The sequence below is a fragment of the Scleropages formosus genome, chromosome 20 (genome assembly GCF_900964775.1).
Source record: "Scleropages formosus chromosome 20, fSclFor1.1, whole genome shotgun sequence".
In the NCBI taxonomy this organism is placed as follows: domain Eukaryota; kingdom Metazoa; phylum Chordata; class Actinopteri; order Osteoglossiformes; family Osteoglossidae; genus Scleropages; species Scleropages formosus.
In genome coordinates, this window is record NC_041825.1 from 22,823,644 (window position 1) to 22,840,778 (window position 17,135).

General features: G+C 42.6%; 1 protein-coding gene across 1 annotated transcript; it reads left to right on the plus strand.

Annotated features, from left to right (window-relative positions):
* The first annotated feature begins 16,010 nt into the window (after positions 1 to 16,010).
* LOC108939958 (myoglobin-like) lies at positions 16,011 to 17,135 on the plus strand. The gene is made up of 3 exons (XM_018761661.1): positions 16,011 to 16,093; positions 16,545 to 16,764; positions 16,995 to 17,135. The coding sequence occupies exons 1-3, from the start codon at positions 16,011 to 16,013 to the stop codon at positions 17,133 to 17,135; spliced, it is 444 nt and encodes a 147-aa protein (XP_018617177.1).

A 17,135-nucleotide genomic window follows, 5' to 3' on the forward strand; every position in this document is an offset into this window, starting at 1 on the left:
TCTTATCTCTTAACTCACCTCTTCCGGACTCACTTCTCCCACGATCTCTTAACTTCATGTTAATTATCTGTGTAATTGTTTATGCTCAGTAACTTAGATTATAACTGTTGAACAATGGATAAACCTTTTACGCCGCTACTCCTGTAATGTACATTAGTTCGTATGAATGTGGAATATCACAAATTAAAATGTGCTTAGAATCACGCAACTGCATCTAGCCTCTCTGGTAGTACAGTGGTTCTCAGCCTTGGAACTAAAACCCCCCAAACCTCTCCTATTATGTGGCACGCCCCCCGACTAGATAGATAGATAGATTTTTTTTAGATTTTTTGTACTTTTTTTTAACTTTTATGTTTTTTTTTTCTTTTAAAACTATATAAAGGACAGTAGTGGAACACGCCCTTAATTTATCAAGAATATTTTTGAACAATATAGAACTAATTTGTAACAACGTGTAATGTAATGTGATATGCAAACTGGGACGTAGGGTGCGTTTCGCTAGCCATGCCATTATAAATCAGTGGGAAACGTGCTCTTGCTTCTTTTTACAAAGAAGCACAATGCGCGGTTCAATGTTGGACAGCGAAGCCTGAGGTCATCCTCCCCCTGCAGGCGATTTCGGTATTTTGTTTTCAACGCAGTTTATTTTTAAAACCCGACCTCGCACAAATAAGTTGAGGCGAATGGAAGCAGCAATTTAACGGCGGCGTCAGACAACTCGGATATTCAGTCATCACAGTTCAACCAAAACGAAGGCAGAGAGCAAGAGCTTAGACTTTTTAGCTGGAGGTGCTGACAACGGACCGTCGCCACAACTCATTTTAGCACTGACCTCACGAGGAGTTCTCATGAGTTACACTGACTTTAGTTTATATCATGTTTTGGATTTCATGTCACAAGGGAAGAGTTTGGCCTGGTAATGCAGGCTATTCCTAATGGTTCTGTGACTCTGCTTGGAGGTGTCTCTTACCCCGCTGTTGTTTCTGTAGTGAACCCAGTTGATACTCCATGTGGAAAGATCTGTTTTTCGCAGTCTCTCAGAAATAATAACAGAGCGGTTCGGTCTTTGCTTCGGAATGAAGTTGCCACCTTACGTTATGTCACTGCTTATTGGAACTCCTTTGTTGACAAGGTCTCATGGGAGAAAGTTTGGCTGTTGACTCACAAATATTTCTTAACCAACAAGGTTAGGGAAATCTCTTTCAGGATTATACACAAATTCTATCCTGTCAAGCATTTTCTTAGAAAATTCAAGGATGGGATTGATGTAAATTGTTCTTTTTGTAGCCTTCGCCCAGAGACGGTGCCTCACCTCTTTTGACATTGCCGTTATACCAAACAGCTATGGAGAGATGTCTCAAAATTTATTATTGATAAATTGTGTAAGGATTTTGCTTTGTATTATGAATGTGTACTGCTTGGGTTCTTCCGTTTTGATAAGCACACAGAGAAACAGGCTTATATCATTAATTTATTAATCATTTTGGCTAAATATCATATACACAGGTCAAAATTTGCTAATAAAAAGCCTATATTTTCTGTTTTTCTTAAAGAAGTTAAGCAGTACATTGACACTATCGAGGAATGTGATAATAAGAAGGCTATTAAGACTGTTTCTTATTGTGATATTTTTAAGGTCTTGATGTAATATTTGGTTATTGGAGTGTTTTATAATTTCCTTTTTTTTTTTTTTTTTTTTTAAAAAAAATTCCCCCTGGCTAGGTTGACTGTTCTGAATTAATGTTCTGGTATTGTGTGTGATTTGTTTCATAATAATAATTAAAAAAAAAACTCCTTTTAGCAGGTGTGATGAACTTATCCATACCAACTTATTAGTTCGACTGGTATCGCTTACGTTCTGACTCGTGTCTACACTGCCAGCTACACGAAAAAGCGGGCTTAAGCTCCGCGTCTCTAAATCAGAAAAAAATGCAGAGGGAGAAGGAACGCGTTTTTAAAATATTATTTTAATTACACACACACACTTTCTGAACCGCTTGTCCCATACGGAGTCGAGGGGAACCAGAGCCTACCCGGCAACACGGGGCGTAAGGCCGGAGGGGGAGGGGACACACCCAGGACGGGACGCCAGTCCGTCGCAAGGCACCCCAAGCGGGACTCGAACCCCAGACCCACCGGAAAGCAGGATCCAGTCCAACCCACTGCGCCAATGCGCCCCCCACTAATTATAATTATTTTTAATTTTTTTTTATTATATTTTTTAAATAATGAAGAGATTTTTACATAGATTTTTATAGGTTTTTCATTTTTATGCAAATTATAATTGAAAAGCAAAAAAATATACTGAGTACCCAATGATGACCTGTGTCTCTGTGCTTTTTTCTTGGAAACAATTTGCGCCCCCCGTTGAGAACCAGTGATGTAGTGCACATGTAATTTTCCGCGAGGAGTACGTCAGTTAGCGCCTGATAAAATGAATAAATGTAAAGTATAGTAATGAGGTGTCTGAGTTATATATTTGTGAATGTGTCCGTGTGTGTTTGTGTCTGTGTTGTTGTTGTTGTTAATTTGCCCGTGCACTTAAACAATATATATATTTTAGACACGTCTTTTACCATTTTACAAAATGGCTCGCTGCACGAATTCTGTTCATAACCCTTAGCTGACAATCAGAGATTTACCAAGGAAAATCAAGAACTTGCTAGAGCGAATTGTGGGTGAGAGGCCAAACAAATGTATTTGTAAAAAGTAGCTGTATCCTAGTAGCAGGACTAACCCAGCCAGAGGTGATACACAGGACTAAGGATTCACAACAGTGTACTTTTTCATGCAGACTTCCCAGCAGCGTTGTTAAAAAGCATTTATTTCTAGCTACAGAAGGTTGAATGAGTACTGTACTGCACACTAATCTACTACTACTAATAATAATAATCTACTGCTTAATAACCATTACACTGATGTTTGGATTCAATGTCATCAATGACTGCAGAGAAATGTTTTAGATTTGCTCACCACAACTGCAGGAAAGAGCAGCAGAGTAGGTAGCATCACGCACACACAGAGTATGTGCAATTTAGTGTTGCCGATTCATCTGTCTTTGGAATGTAGGAAGAAACCAGAGCATCCACTGGAAACCCACACAGACACAGCGAGAACATGCAAACCGGATTCAAATCCACACCATACAACCCAGGCACAGTGAGATGGAAGCACTAACGCTTAATGACCCGCATCTTCAGAATTACTTACAGATATTTGTTTACAGTCCTTTTTCTATCCCCTTTCCCTCCCATAATTTATCTTACTATTCCTTTTTATTTCCTTTTATTCTGTTGTTCTTGGGCAGCATGTGGCACAGCAAGTAGCTCTGGTGACTGGAGACTTTGCATGTTCTCTGTGCTGTCGTTGGTTTCCACCCACAGTGCTTGGTTTTCTCCCACACAGACGTGTTTTATTGGAACTGGTAGCTATAAACTTAGTCTATGTATGTGCGAGTAAATGAATGAATGAGAACGTTCAGAAGCATTTGAGTGTCGGATGGTGTCCATTTGGGAGACGTAGAAGGTCTGATTTTTGTTGATGATGGCTTCACCTAATTGTGGCGTTCAGCAAGCAGTGACTGTAAATCAGCTGAGAAGGACAAATCAGCATTCCATGTCTGAGGTCATAGTCCTCTTCCAGAAAGAGTGGGTTTTTCTTTCTAGGTGAGGGGGGAGCAAGTGAACCTACGGGAAGAGTTTAAGTATCTCCTGGTTTTCTTGATTAGTGATGGGGAAAAAGGGAATAGGAGGCTGAAAGTGAGGTTGGTGCACCGATTCATGGTGGTGAAGTAGCAGCTGAGCCTTTGGACAAACCTCGCAATTTACCCCTCAAAGCACACCGATCAGCCACAACATTAAAACTTAATATTTTGTGGGTCCCCCTTGTGCCACCAAAACAGCTCTGAACCGTCAAGGCCTTCACAAGACCTCTGAAGGTATCCTGTAGTATCTGAAATCTAGACATTAGCAGCAGATCCTTTCAGTCTTGTAAGTTGCAAGGTGGAGCCTCCATAGATCAGACTTGTTTTTCCTGCACATTCCTCAGATGCTTGATTGGATTGAGATCTGGAGAATTTGGAGGCCAACTTAACACCATGAACTCTTTGTCATCTTCCTCAAATCATTCCTGAACAATTTTTGCAGTGTTGCAGGGCGACTGCCATCAGGGAATACCGTTGCCATGAAGGGGTGGATATGGTCTGCAACAATCTTTAGGTAGATGGAACATGACAAAGTAACATCCACATGAATGCCAGGACCCAAGATTTCTCAGCAGAACATTGCCCAGAGCATCACACTGCCTCCACCAGCTTGCCTTCTTCCCATAGTGCATCCTGCTGCCATCTTTTCGCCAGGTAAACGACGCACACACACCCGGCTGTCCATGTAGTGGGTTCAAAATTGAATAGAAAAAAAGGGAAGAGATGGCAATGAAAACAATTTTTTTCTTTTGCCTTGTGCTCAGTTGTTGCAAAACAGTTCGTAATTGACCAGGGTGTGAATGCTCAAAGTTCAATAAGAGAACCTGTAGGGGGCGCTGGCAGTGATAAGGAACCTCTGGTTCTGGCAGAAGGCTCAAAAGTTAAAAAAATAAAAGTCACCGCCAGAACCGGTTACATTCTAACTCGTGCCTGGTCTCCTTATCACTTTTTAGGTTAGTAAAACAGTTTAAAACCTCCTAAATGTTGTACTGTAAGTATGAAGTGACTTACTGAATGTTGTACATCATATTTTACGTTTTGGGAAGCAAACGATTGTCCAATATATTTGTTTCATAAATTAGTTTAAGATAATGTTGCTCAATTGGAATGCTATGCAGGCAGTATATAATATGCAGTGTGAATCACAATGTGAATGTGTGTGATTACCATTCACAAAAGTGTGCTGTTATGTCTCAGTTTGTAAAAACTAGAAATTATTTTGATGTTGGTGTAACTGCCGTGATGGGTAAATGTGTTGGTTTATGTGAACTTTTAAAACAATTTTAGCGGCGCGGCTGCTACATGGGAGTGTTAAAATGGTAAAGGTTGGTTGTCTTGAATAGAAGTGTGGTGTTTATTGAATTAATGACTGTTTTGTTGGATTTGCCTTGTTTCTGTGGAAATTGTAAAAAAAAGTAAAAAAAAATAAAAGTCACCGCCAGAATCGGTTACGAGCTAACTCGCACCTGGTCTCCTTATCACTTTTCAGTTCACTTCCACTCAGGCACCCTCGTCTAAGAGCGGGGTAACAATTTGGGGGCTCGTCCGGGATCTGCGCTACATACTGGGTGACAGTTAATAATCACAGAACTGCTGGAATCTGAAAGCAAGTTCCGGAGATCAGCGAGCTGAGCAACAGACTTCACGTGTTCAGTCATGGCTGCACTACCTGAGCTATGGCGGGACATCCAGAGACAACTTCATCATCTGGTCAGTGCAGCAAACACTAATGTGCTGTATAGACTTGCAGTCTCATGTCAGGAAGAGGTAGGAGAGGATTTGCCTACAGCGGAGGCGACAGAGATAGAACTCTTTGATTTCCTTGTTGACTTCTTGAGAAGTGAACAACTGCGGAGTCTGGAGGACCAAGGGATGGCCCGCTTGCTTGTCTTCTGTGACCTCATTGACGCACTGCAAGCACCAACTACAGACTTGGTGTCCCATGGAAATGAGAACACTGAGTCAGCAGAGTCCATAGGGCCGATGGGCTCGCCCCCTGCAACAAGCTCACAGGTACAATCAATATCAGGAGTTGCAGCACCCTCTGGGACTGGTCCGATGACACCACTGGCAGAGGTAACTGAACAAGTTACAGTTACTGACTTCACAAGTGTCTGCATTAGCTAAGAGTCTAGAGACTGCTGTCACTCCATTGGTAAGTAGAGCACCAGAACACACCCTGGCAGCTTCATCAAGCACAAAACAGTTGGTCGGACCTGAAACCAAGGGAAAGTGCAAGCAGTGCATATCTCAGAATCAGAGAAGTTGCACTCACTGTTTTAGATGTGGCCAAGAGGTTCACAGGGCAGTTGAACAGGGCTCTTGCCTTCTGAAGAAAAGCCAAGCATTAAACTTGGGAAGGTCACTGGAGAGGGACCACCAGTGACTGCTGTACATCATGTGTCCCACGCTATGGTAAACTGTCTCCAGAAGGAAACGCTAGCAGCAGAAAGACCACAAAGACAAGGCCCTGGAACCAAAGAGAAATTTGTTGCCCAGTTAATTGGCATTAAGTGTATGATAATGAGAGGGGGTGCGGTGGCGCAGTGGGTTGGACTGCAGTCCTGCTCTCCGGTGGGTCTGGGGTTCAAGTCCCGCTTGGGGTGCCTTGTGGCGGACTGGCGTCCCGTCCTGGGTGTGTCCCCTTCCCCCTCCGGCCTTACGCCCTGTGTTGCCGGGTAGGCTCCGGTTCCCCGTGACCCCGTAAGGGACAAGCGGTTCTGAAAATGTGTGTGTGTGTGTGTGTGTGTGTGTGTGTATGATAATGTTTCACTTAAATGGAGTCAAAGTTCAGATGCTGTTAGACAGTGGGGCCCAGATTAGTATCGTTGGAAAGTCATGGGTTGAGCAAGCCTTGCCAGAGGTCAGAATCCAATCTCTTGAGAGCTTGTTAGCTGGCAGCCAGCTCCATGTCACAGCAGCCAACTGGACCTCTATACCATTTGAAGGCTGGATTGAAAGCCTGCTGGAAATCATTAGCAGCAAACATGGAAAAATAGCGATACATGTACCCATGCTAGTGAGTCCAAGTTGTGCGGACTGCCCACTGCTGGGTTTCAATGTAATCAAAAAGATCATCAGAGGGAACAATAATCAGGCAGATAGCATCCACCTAATTGAGCTACTCTCTGAAACTATGAACGTACCAAAGGACACTGCTAAGTCTCTAGTTTTGTCTGTGAATGCTTCGCTCCAGGAAATGCCAATAAGCTGTGTTGTGAAGACTGGGAAAGGTGGAGTTACTATCCACCATGGTCAAATGCAGGAGCTGAAGTGTCGTTTGGGGTCCTGGCCAGACGGGGGCACAATGGTGTTTGAGCCGGCCCTGGACCAAGGCTGCCCAGAGGGGTTGGAACTGTTTCCGGCTCTTGTGGATGTGCCCCCTGGTGCCTCTAAAATTGTAAGAATCCCTGTTCAGAATCCAACACATCATGACATCTACCTTCCTCCAAGATTAGTGTTAGGTAGCATTGAGCCACTTGTAGAAGCCAGACTCGTAAGTGCTCAGTCTAGTGCTCCAAGACCAAAGGATGAGATCAGTGACATTTTGCTGTGCTCATCGCAGCTCAGCTCCGCTGATGCTGTTTGTGAGGGGAAAGAACAGCCAAATGAAGGTGGATCCATAGAAAAATGGCACCCACCTGTTGATCTCAGTCACCTCAGTGAGCATGAACCGGAGGTAGTAAGACAGCTGCTTTATGAGGAATCAGACATATTCGTTCGTGAAGATGGAGACATTGGATGCATACCCAGTTTGAAGCTGAAAATCAACCTTGTGGATGATACCCCTGTTCAGAAGTGCTACAACACTATCCCAAAACCTCTGTATAAGGAAGTTAAAGAATACGTGCAAAATCTTTTGGAAAGAGGTTGGATTAAGAAATCCGTATCGGCTTACTCTTCGCCAGTAGTCTGTGTACGAAAAAAGGACAGTAGTTTACGCCTCTGTGTAGATTTTCGAGAGTTGAATCATAAGACCATACCTGATCGGCATCCCCTGCCCAGGATACAAGACCCGCTGGATAGCTTGGGTGGCAATGCATGGTTTTCCATTCTGGATCAAGGTAGTGCCTATCATCAAGGCTTTGTCAGTGAAGAATCCAGACATGTTACAGCTTTTAGCACACCCTGGGGGCTATATGAGTGGGTCCGCATACCCTTTGGATTGACAAATGCCCTAGCGGCATTTCAGAGATGTATGGAAGGAGTGCTGGAGGGTCTTAGAGATAAGTGCTGTGTCCCATACTTAGATGATGTGCTTTGCTACTCAAAGACCTTTAGTGAACATGTGGACCACCTCAAACAAGTACTGCATCATATGCGTGAACACAGCATAAAGCTTCGACCAAAGAAATGTGAGCTGTTTAAAAGGGTAAGTGAGGTACGTTGGTCGCTTGGTGTCAGAGGAAGGAATTCAGGTTGATCCAAAAGACCTGGAAGCAGTGATGGCACTGAAGGACAGGAAACCTTACACAGTTGGAGAGGTTCACACATTGCTTGGATTCTTCAGCTATTACAAGCCATTCATCCAAAATTTCTCTCGGCTGACAAAGCCTCTGTTCGAATTGCTCCAAAGCCCAACACCTACAAATGGTAGAACTCCCAAAATGCAGTCCAACAATCTGAGAGGTAAAGGTCACAAGCAAGACAAAGGGCAGTTACATTAAAGGAACTGCTATCACATGGACTACCGAACATCAGAGTGTTGTTTCAACACTTGTTGATATGTTGACCAATCCACCCATACTAGCTTATCCAGATTTTGAACTTCCTTTTATATTGCACACAGATGCCTCAAATGAGGGACTAGGAGCTGTACTCTAGCAAATGACAGAGTGACAAATTACGCATCATCAGATATGGGTCCAGGACATTAACTCCAGCAGAGAAAAAAGTTATCATCTACACTCGGGTAAGCTGGAATTCTTGGCACTAAAATGGACAATTTGTGATAAATTTCGTGATTACCTTTACTATGCTCCAACATTCACGGTTTACACAGATAATAACCCGTTGACCTATGTCCTTAGCACTGCCAGATTAAACACTCTGGGTCATCAATTGGTTGGTGAGCTAGCAGATTTTCACTTTGACATAAAATATAGACCTGGGAAAATTAATACGGATGCGGACACATTGTCAAGGTATCTTTTAAAACTCCAGGACCATTTGAATGAGTACATAGAAACATTGTCTCCAGAAATGGTGTCTGCAGTGTGGCAAGGCGTAAAGGGGTGAGAGATGACAATATTCCATGGGCAATAGCTTTGCAAATGAACTCTGAGGATGAACATAATCTAGTGGTGGGAAGTGTCTCAGTTGTTACACCAGAGAATATTAAAGAAGCTCAAAGAGAAGATACTGCCATCAATGAAATCATTTCACTGAAAGAAAAAAGTTGGATCTTGAATGAAAAGGAGAGGAAACACCTGAAGAAAGAAACTAGGTGTTTCCTCTCCTTTTCATTCAAGAAACACCTGAAGAAACTAGGTGAATATTGTATGAATGGAACAAACTGGAACTGGAGGATGGAATTTTATGCAGGAAGACAGCACAACACAAGCAGCTAGTACTCCCCCAGAAACTTAAAGGGATGGTACTAAAGAATCTGCATGATGACATGGGGCACGTGGAAGTAGAAAAAGTGACCCATCTTGCCCGAGAAAGGTTCTATTGGCCCTTCATGCAGAAAGAGATAGAGGAATATGTGACAAAAAATGTGCCTGAATAAAACAGAAGCACCCTCATGCCCAGCACAGAGCACCAATGGGCTCCATTTCCACCAGTTCACCATTTGAGTTGGTGAGCGTAGACTATTTGCATTTGGAAGCAAGTAAAGGGGGATATGAATATGTCCTAGTCCTCGTTGATCATTTCACCTCCACCATGATCAAGGACGTGAGTTTGAGAATAGCCTGTTTCAAAGACTACAACAATTGTCAGGAGTTACTCGCTCACATACTACTCCATATCATCCTCAGGGCAATCCAGTGGAAAGGTTGAATAGGACGCTTCTTCAGATGTTGCGGACTTTAGAGGAGAGGAAGAAAAGTGAATGAAAAGACCACGTGTCCCATATAGTGCATGCCTACAATTGTACAAGGCATGAAGCAACTGGATATTCTCAATTTTTTCTCCTTTACGGAAGGGCTCCACGATTGCCTATTGATTTATTGTTTAATCTCAAACCAGAGATTGGGACATCAGACAGTCATACTTTTGCACAAAAGTGGGCAGCCAGAATGGGAGAAGCTTACCATATTGCAGCAGAAAATAGCCGGAAATCTTCAACCAAGAGCAAGAATTACTATGACCGGACAGTGAGAGGTGCTACCCTGCAACCAGGTGACAGAGTGCTAGTGATGAACCTCTCTGAGAGAGGCGGCCCGGGAAAACTGCGTGCCTACTGGGAGAAGGAAGTACACCGGGTGGTGGAAAGAGTGGGAGATGGTCCGGTGTACAAGGTACAGCCAGAAAGTGGCAGCCAGACCTCCAGGATACTACACCGTAATCTCTTACTGCCCCTCAGTGACTTGCCCATTGAAAGCCAAGTTCCTGCCGAACAGGAGACAAGAAGAGTAAGATAGAAAAGACACTTACAAGCTCATCCTGTCAGTAAGCCAGAGGCTGATGACTCAGATGAGGAAGAATACGCTTACCATTATGATCTTCGAAGACAAATACCTTGTTACCAACCCTGTGAACCTCAGCCACAGAGCTTGGACAAGGTACAACAGAGCCCTATACACCACTCCAACCTTCATGCAACAGCCCGCGAATTTTGTCCTTCCACGCAGAGGATTGTCAGAGAAAGTCAGGATACAGGTCTGGTTCAAGATGAACAGGTACAATCTCCCCAGCTCCCCAGTCACCAGCAAGCAATGGAAGATGGGGATCAAAGAGAGACAGATGAGTTGGAGATGGAAAGGGTGGATGAAAGAAAAGAGGCAGAGAATGTAGAGAGAGGAATGGATGCGACTGAAACGGAAGGGAATGTAAGGAGATCTCAAAGGATTCGAAGACCGAGGGAAGTATTTACTTACGACTCCCTCGGTCAGCATCATACAGACCGGGGAGAGCAGGAGTGAAGTCACTGTGGTATATCCCAGCTTGGTGCACACTACACACTCCCTACCACTGCCCTGTGTTCAGTCGTCCATGCTGTTCCTACTGTCATGACCGTGCTTATTGAAGAAATAATAGAGTAGATCACATGGAACATTAAAAAAATAGGGGAGAGCGTAGTGGGTTCAAAATTGAATAGAAAAAAAGGGAAGAGATGGCAACGAAAACAATTTTTTTCTTTTGCGTTGTGTTCAGTTGTTGCAAAACAGTTCGTAATTGACCAGGGTGTGAATGCTGTTCAATAAGAGAGCTTGTAGGGGGCGCTGGCAGTGATAAGGAACCTCTGGTTCTGGCAGAAGGCTCAAAAGTTAAAAAAATAAAAGTCACCGCCAGAACCGGTTACATTCTAACTGGTGCCTGGTCTCCTTATCACTTTCAGTTCACTCCCACTCAGGCACCCTTGTCTGAGAGCGGGGTAACATCCACATGATCTACAGTAAAATAAAATGTAATTCATCAGACCAGGCCACCTTCTTCCATTCCTCCATGGTCCAGTTCTGATGCTCACATGCCCATGTAGGTGGTGTCGGCGGTGGAGAGGGGTCAGCATGGGCACTCTGACAGGTCTGCAGCTACACAGCCCCATATGCAGCAAGCTGTGATGCACTGTGTATTCTGACATCTTTCTATCATGACCAGCATTAAGGTGTTCGGCAGTTTGTGCTACAGTAGCTCTTTTGTGGGATCAGATGGGATGAGGGTGGCATGCCGTTGTGGCTAGGGAAGGGGGCGGAGAGAGGGATGAAATTGCCACAGCTAGGGCTAATCACGCACCCTATTTCTTTCCCTGTGTCGAACAGTGAGAGAGAGAGACGGAGGAGGAGAGCATGATCACGATCACAACCCTGAGTACGAGGACGTGGATGGTGTCGCAGCAACTGGAACCTGTTGCCTGTTCCCCCTTTTCCTCCCCTTCCTGCCCTGTGACAGGGGAACCACAAATAAACCAGATGAGCACCGTACCTACAGTCTCCAGCGTCTCGTCTGTTACAACGAGCTAGTCTTCGCTTCACACATACATCAATAAGCCTTGGGCACCCATGACCCTGTCACCAGTTTACCGGTGTCCTTCCTTGGACCACTTTTGGTAGGTACTAATCACTGCGTACCATGAACATGCCACAAGACCTGCCATTTTGGAGATGCTCTGACCCAGTCGTCTAGCAATCACAATCTGGCCCTTGTCTAAGTCGCTCACATTCTTATGCCTGCCCATTTTTCCTGCTTCCAACACAACAAATTCAAGAATTGACTGTTCACTTGCTGCCTAATATATCCCACCCCTTGACAGGTGCCATTGTAACAAGACAATCAATGTTATTCACTTTACCTGTCATTGGTTTTAAAGTTGTGGCTGATCAGTGTATGTCCCCTTCCTTAGCTATGACCACAAGCTTTAGATAATGACTGAAGAACCAGATTGCAGATGCAAGCAGCCAAAATGAGATTTAACCACAAGATCACTGGGTTCCCTTCCTGTGAAAGGATGTGGAGCTTGGTTTTCTGGGAGAGCTGTGGAGTAGAGTCACTAAAGAGATGTCAAAAGTTAAAGTTATTGTCAGCTGAATACTTTGACAAAGCTGGTGCGTGGTCCTAAAACCATTTTGATCAAGATAACAGCCTATTCATGCTGGAATAGCACGCACTTTAATTGCACCATCCAAGCAAATCCCAAGACAAGGACAGTGTTAAAGATGGCAAAAGGGTCAATACTATCTATTTCGTACACTGGAGAAAACCTCAGAGAGTTCTACAGTACACAATCTGTCAGTGTTGAGCTGACAAACAGGCCATTGTGCACAAGGTCGGTGACAAAAAGAAGGAACGTGGGAAAAAGAGAGATGCATATCATCAGCAGAGACACAACTGTTCAACACAAGACAAACCCATTCAGGGAGCTACACTGGTGTTACTGAAGACGGACAAAAGTACCTTTATCGCAAATACAGTTCCAAGTATGAGGCAACATTACACAAAATGTGAGGGATGAAGTAGAAGAGAGTGAAACAAGAGAGCAGCACCATCAGGGAGGCACGGTAACAGGCAGACATTATTGTAGAACAACAAAGAGAGGACAGAAAGGGCTTTGATAGGTGGGATATAACTTATGAATGAAAGTGGTTGGGTATATAAGGTAAGGCTGAAGTGCCGCAAAGATTGGACCATCTGTGGGAGTTTGAAAGCTTTATGCACATTTTATCCTTGCAGCATCATCTAGCTACGTGTTACAGTAAGTGTGTGGCTCTGTTTTCAAAATTTTGAATGTGGCACAGCTTTGAATGTGTTTAAGAGTGAATACCCAGTCCCTTTTATGTTTTCCTTGGACATGGGGGCAAGTAAATTAGTTATTACTCATTTAGAAAAATAGAAAATTCACTCTCAAGTGTTTATCAAGATATTAAATTATTTTTTTCTATTTTCAATAAATTTTCAGTTAGTGCTGGAATAACAAGCTTAGAAGAAATTAGAATGAAACTTTAGAAGAAATCATATTACGTTTTGATTCTTAAAATCATGAAAATGGATCTTAAAGAGATATTTATTCATACTAGAGAAAGCTAGTGTCTTATTTACAATTATTAATTTAGCTGACGTTTTTCTCCTAAGCAGCTTACAGTGCTAAGATACTTAGAGTTGTTTACCCATTTAGACAACAATTCTAGAGAACAATTCAGCGAGAATACCTTCGTTGGGGGTGCTGCAACCAGAGGTGAGATTGAAACCTGGGTCCTGTGAGACCAGAGGCAGCAGCAGCTCATTCCAAAATGCTGCTATACACTGAAATGTTTAATGCAAATGTCCCCCAGTACATATCAAAAATGAAATTTTGAGTCCAGCAAATCTGAAGGTATAAATATTGTTATTAAATTAATTAGTGTAGGTGTCGTATTCTGTTATTGTTTTTTCAACAAATACCTCCTATTGGTGGGGGGCGCGGTGGCGCAGTGGCTTGGACCGGGTCCTGCTTTCCGGTGGGTCTGGGGTTCAAGTCCCACTTGGGGTGCCTTGCGACAGACTGGCGTCCTGTCCTGGGTGTGTCCCCTCCCCCTCCAGTCTTACGCCCTGAGTTGCCAGGTTAGACTCTGGTTCCCCGTGACCCCGTATGGGACAAGCGGTTCAGATGTGTGTGTGTATACCTCCTATTGGTAAATTCAAAGATATAAATCTGGATCTGTCCTCACATAGCTTATGCTGCAGGAGTACTAAATAAGGTAAAGAACAGAGTATGTATTTCAGGTAATCCTTTGCTGACAACAAACTCTCTTTTTCATTAACAACAGTACAGCAATGGGTTACAGCAATATAGAATGAAACAGTGCACTGAGAATTTGCAAATAGATCCATATACAATGTACATAAAATAAAGGAAAAAGGTTACAATATTTCACAGGTGTGATCACATAGCACAGTTTAATAAGTCCCAAATGGGCCATTAGACAATCCAGAATTCATCTAAATTATCATTGTGATCAAAAGTTAATTTTACTATTTTAAGAAAATTAAACCCTTCAGTCACCCACATACAGAGGGAACTTGAAGTATACACTATAAACTATAAAATACATTTCTTTCCAAGTATATAGGACTAATCAAGTAATATTCTACAACTTAAGAAAAAGAATTCTGAGTTGTGGTTTAACACTGTAGAGGGGGACCAGTCAAAATGCTTGTTGAAGTTCCTTGGAATGGTTGAGCGAACACAGTTTCGGTAGGGTTGTGTCCTATCACATTCCCAGAATGAAGGTATCAAAGTGTCAGGAACAGCATAACATTTAAAACACTGAGTTGAGGAGTCTCTGGGAATAACATGAAGACCTACTGAAGTAAGGCACATTCTGTGGATAAGCTTGAAGTTTTTGTTTGGGAATGCTTTGGGAGAAGCATTCAAGGAAGACTTTAGCAGAAACAGATGACCATTCATCATCAGTAAAGGACAAGTCAATGCTCCATTCCCATGTCTCCTTCAATGCACTGCAAGTGCCAGTACACCAGTACATTACCTTGTGTCACTTGTTCAAATGGTATGTAGTGCAGAGATCATACCTCCAGAACATTGCTTATTGCAATGAGTTTATTTTTCCTCTTCAGTTAACTCTGTCTGTAGCCTATTCTCTTCTACTAGGGCTACAATCAAATGTTGCAACTGTCAGTATTTATATAAGGATAGACCAGGTGGAGAAAAATTATTTTGTAGATGCTAGAAACTGACCACCCTTTGATCTGCAACTAAATATGATATTATATCAATCACTGTCTTACACAGCCATTTTTGGAGTTGTGTTGAGGGCAGATCTTGGTTAAGGACAATGGGAGACCATCATAATAGTCTACTAGAGATCTCTCTTAACATCTAGACTAGAAGAGTTTAGAATTCCCTACCAGCTTTTTCTTGATGATGAATGTATAAAATGACCAGTTTGATTTATCTTGGTCCTAAGATCTCTCAACTAAGGTATGAGAAAACACCAAAAAGTTACTTAGACTGTGTATAAATGCAGCTGTTTGCTAAAACCAGTCATTGAGATATATAAGCACAGGTTCTCAAGGTCCTGGACTGAGGGAAGGAGTTTCAAGTGAAGATACATTAACTTGCTTTATAATGTAATAGGGCTTTTACTCATTTTTGAAGGAATTAAACTCAGCCATCACAATATTCAATTGAGCTAGTTTTTGGACCAATTGAAAATGAGGTAATTGTGTGCCCAAAAGTCATTGGCGCGATTTATCCTGTGTACAAAACTAAAAAACAACTTAAATTGGCCCGCACACCTTCCCATCTCTCCGCTTCTACCAGTTATTGACATTATTCCTTACAACAGAGATATGTTGAGACTATTTTACTGTTTCATTAATAGTACACTTGACCAAGGTACTTACCCTAAATTGCTCCAGCTAAATTACCCAGCTTTATAAATTGTAGGTAGTTTAACATTGTAAGTCACTTTCGAGAAAAATGAATGTGAAATGAAAAGATGTAAGGTATATGTCACAGGTAGCACTCATGCACTGGTCTCCAGTAGTTCTCTGAATATTTATATTAACACTGACATTTATTCATTTAGCAGATGCTTTTCTCCAAAGCAATGTACATCTCAGCCAAAATACAAATTTGTGCATTATATTAGGATGTAATAGAATGTGCATTACATCTAATATCTGATAGTGTGGTGTTTTGTTTCAGATGTCTGATTTTGATCTGGTTCTGAAATTCTGGGATGCCATTGAGGCTGACTACACTGCAATCGGAGGGGAGGTTCTTACCCGGTCAGTCAATGGGAATCCATAGTGTTTCTACCTCAGGGATTTGCAACTCTTGTCTCTGGGACTTAAAACTAGTAGGATTATGTATTACATCTGAAGTATAGAATGAGATATAGTTTTCCAGGTAACAATATACAATTAAGAGCAGAGGCTGAGTGAAATGGTGTAGCCAGCAGGTGCTCCAAAACTAGAGTTGTGGTTTATTCTCTGAATATACGCAGCAAATTACCTGATGGCTTTGGAACAGAAAATAATGCAGTGTACATCACAAGTTGATTTTAGACTAGTTGCTGCACAAAGAAATGAATTTAAACTGAGAACTTTGCATCCAAGAACTGTTTCGTGCATACAATTAACACCTTAGTAGCATGGTCTTCTTTGCTTTAGTTCAATCTACGGTGGTTACAAAGGAATCAAAGCTATTTTTACAATAAGCTCCCATTTCTTATTTCAGTCTGTTCAAGGATCACCCAGACACCCAGAAGCTGTTCCCAAAGTGTGCCAACATCCCACCTAGTGAGGTGGCTGGCAATGTAACAGTTGCCGCCCATGGTGCCATAGTGCTGAGGAAACTGGGAGAGCTGCTGAAGGCCAGGGGAGACCATGCATCCATCCTCAAGCCTCTGGCCACAACCCATGCCAACATACACAAGATCAGCCTCAATAACTTCACGGTGATGATTCTCATGCATTTCCTGCTTTTTTAAAATCTTTTGCTCCCCTTCCTTCTAACCTCCATGCTTGAAGACCATATTATTTCATAATCTACCTACTAGGTTTTTGAGTGTGTAAAGTACCATTGTCAAGGATATATTGGTTAGCAACATTTGTAATACATCCCCTCTGCACATTGAAATACATTAGTGTGTGTGATATTGACCTCCCTTTGTTTTTTATCTTCCAGCTGCTCACTGAGGTCATTGTGAAGGTTTTTGCAGAGAAGGCAGGCCTTGGAGCAGATGGACAAGTTGCCCTGAGGAATTTGATGGGTGTGGTTGTAGCTGACATAGGTGGCTTCTACAAGGAGCTTGGTTTCCAGGCATGA

What these genes read in the sequence shown, in the direction of transcription:
- LOC108939958 (XM_018761661.1), top strand. Translation starts at nt 16,011, where the DNA reads ATGTCTGATTTTGATCTGGTTCTGAAATTCTGGGATGCCATTGAGGCT. An exon ending in GGAGGGGAGGTTCTTACCCG is followed by an intron (nt 16,094 to 16,544) that starts GTCAGTCAATGG and finishes TTCTTATTTCAG; the next exon opens with TCTGTTCAAGGATCACCCAG. An exon ending in TCAGCCTCAATAACTTCACG is followed by an intron (nt 16,765 to 16,994) that starts GTGATGATTCTC and finishes TTTATCTTCCAG; the next exon opens with CTGCTCACTGAGGTCATTGT.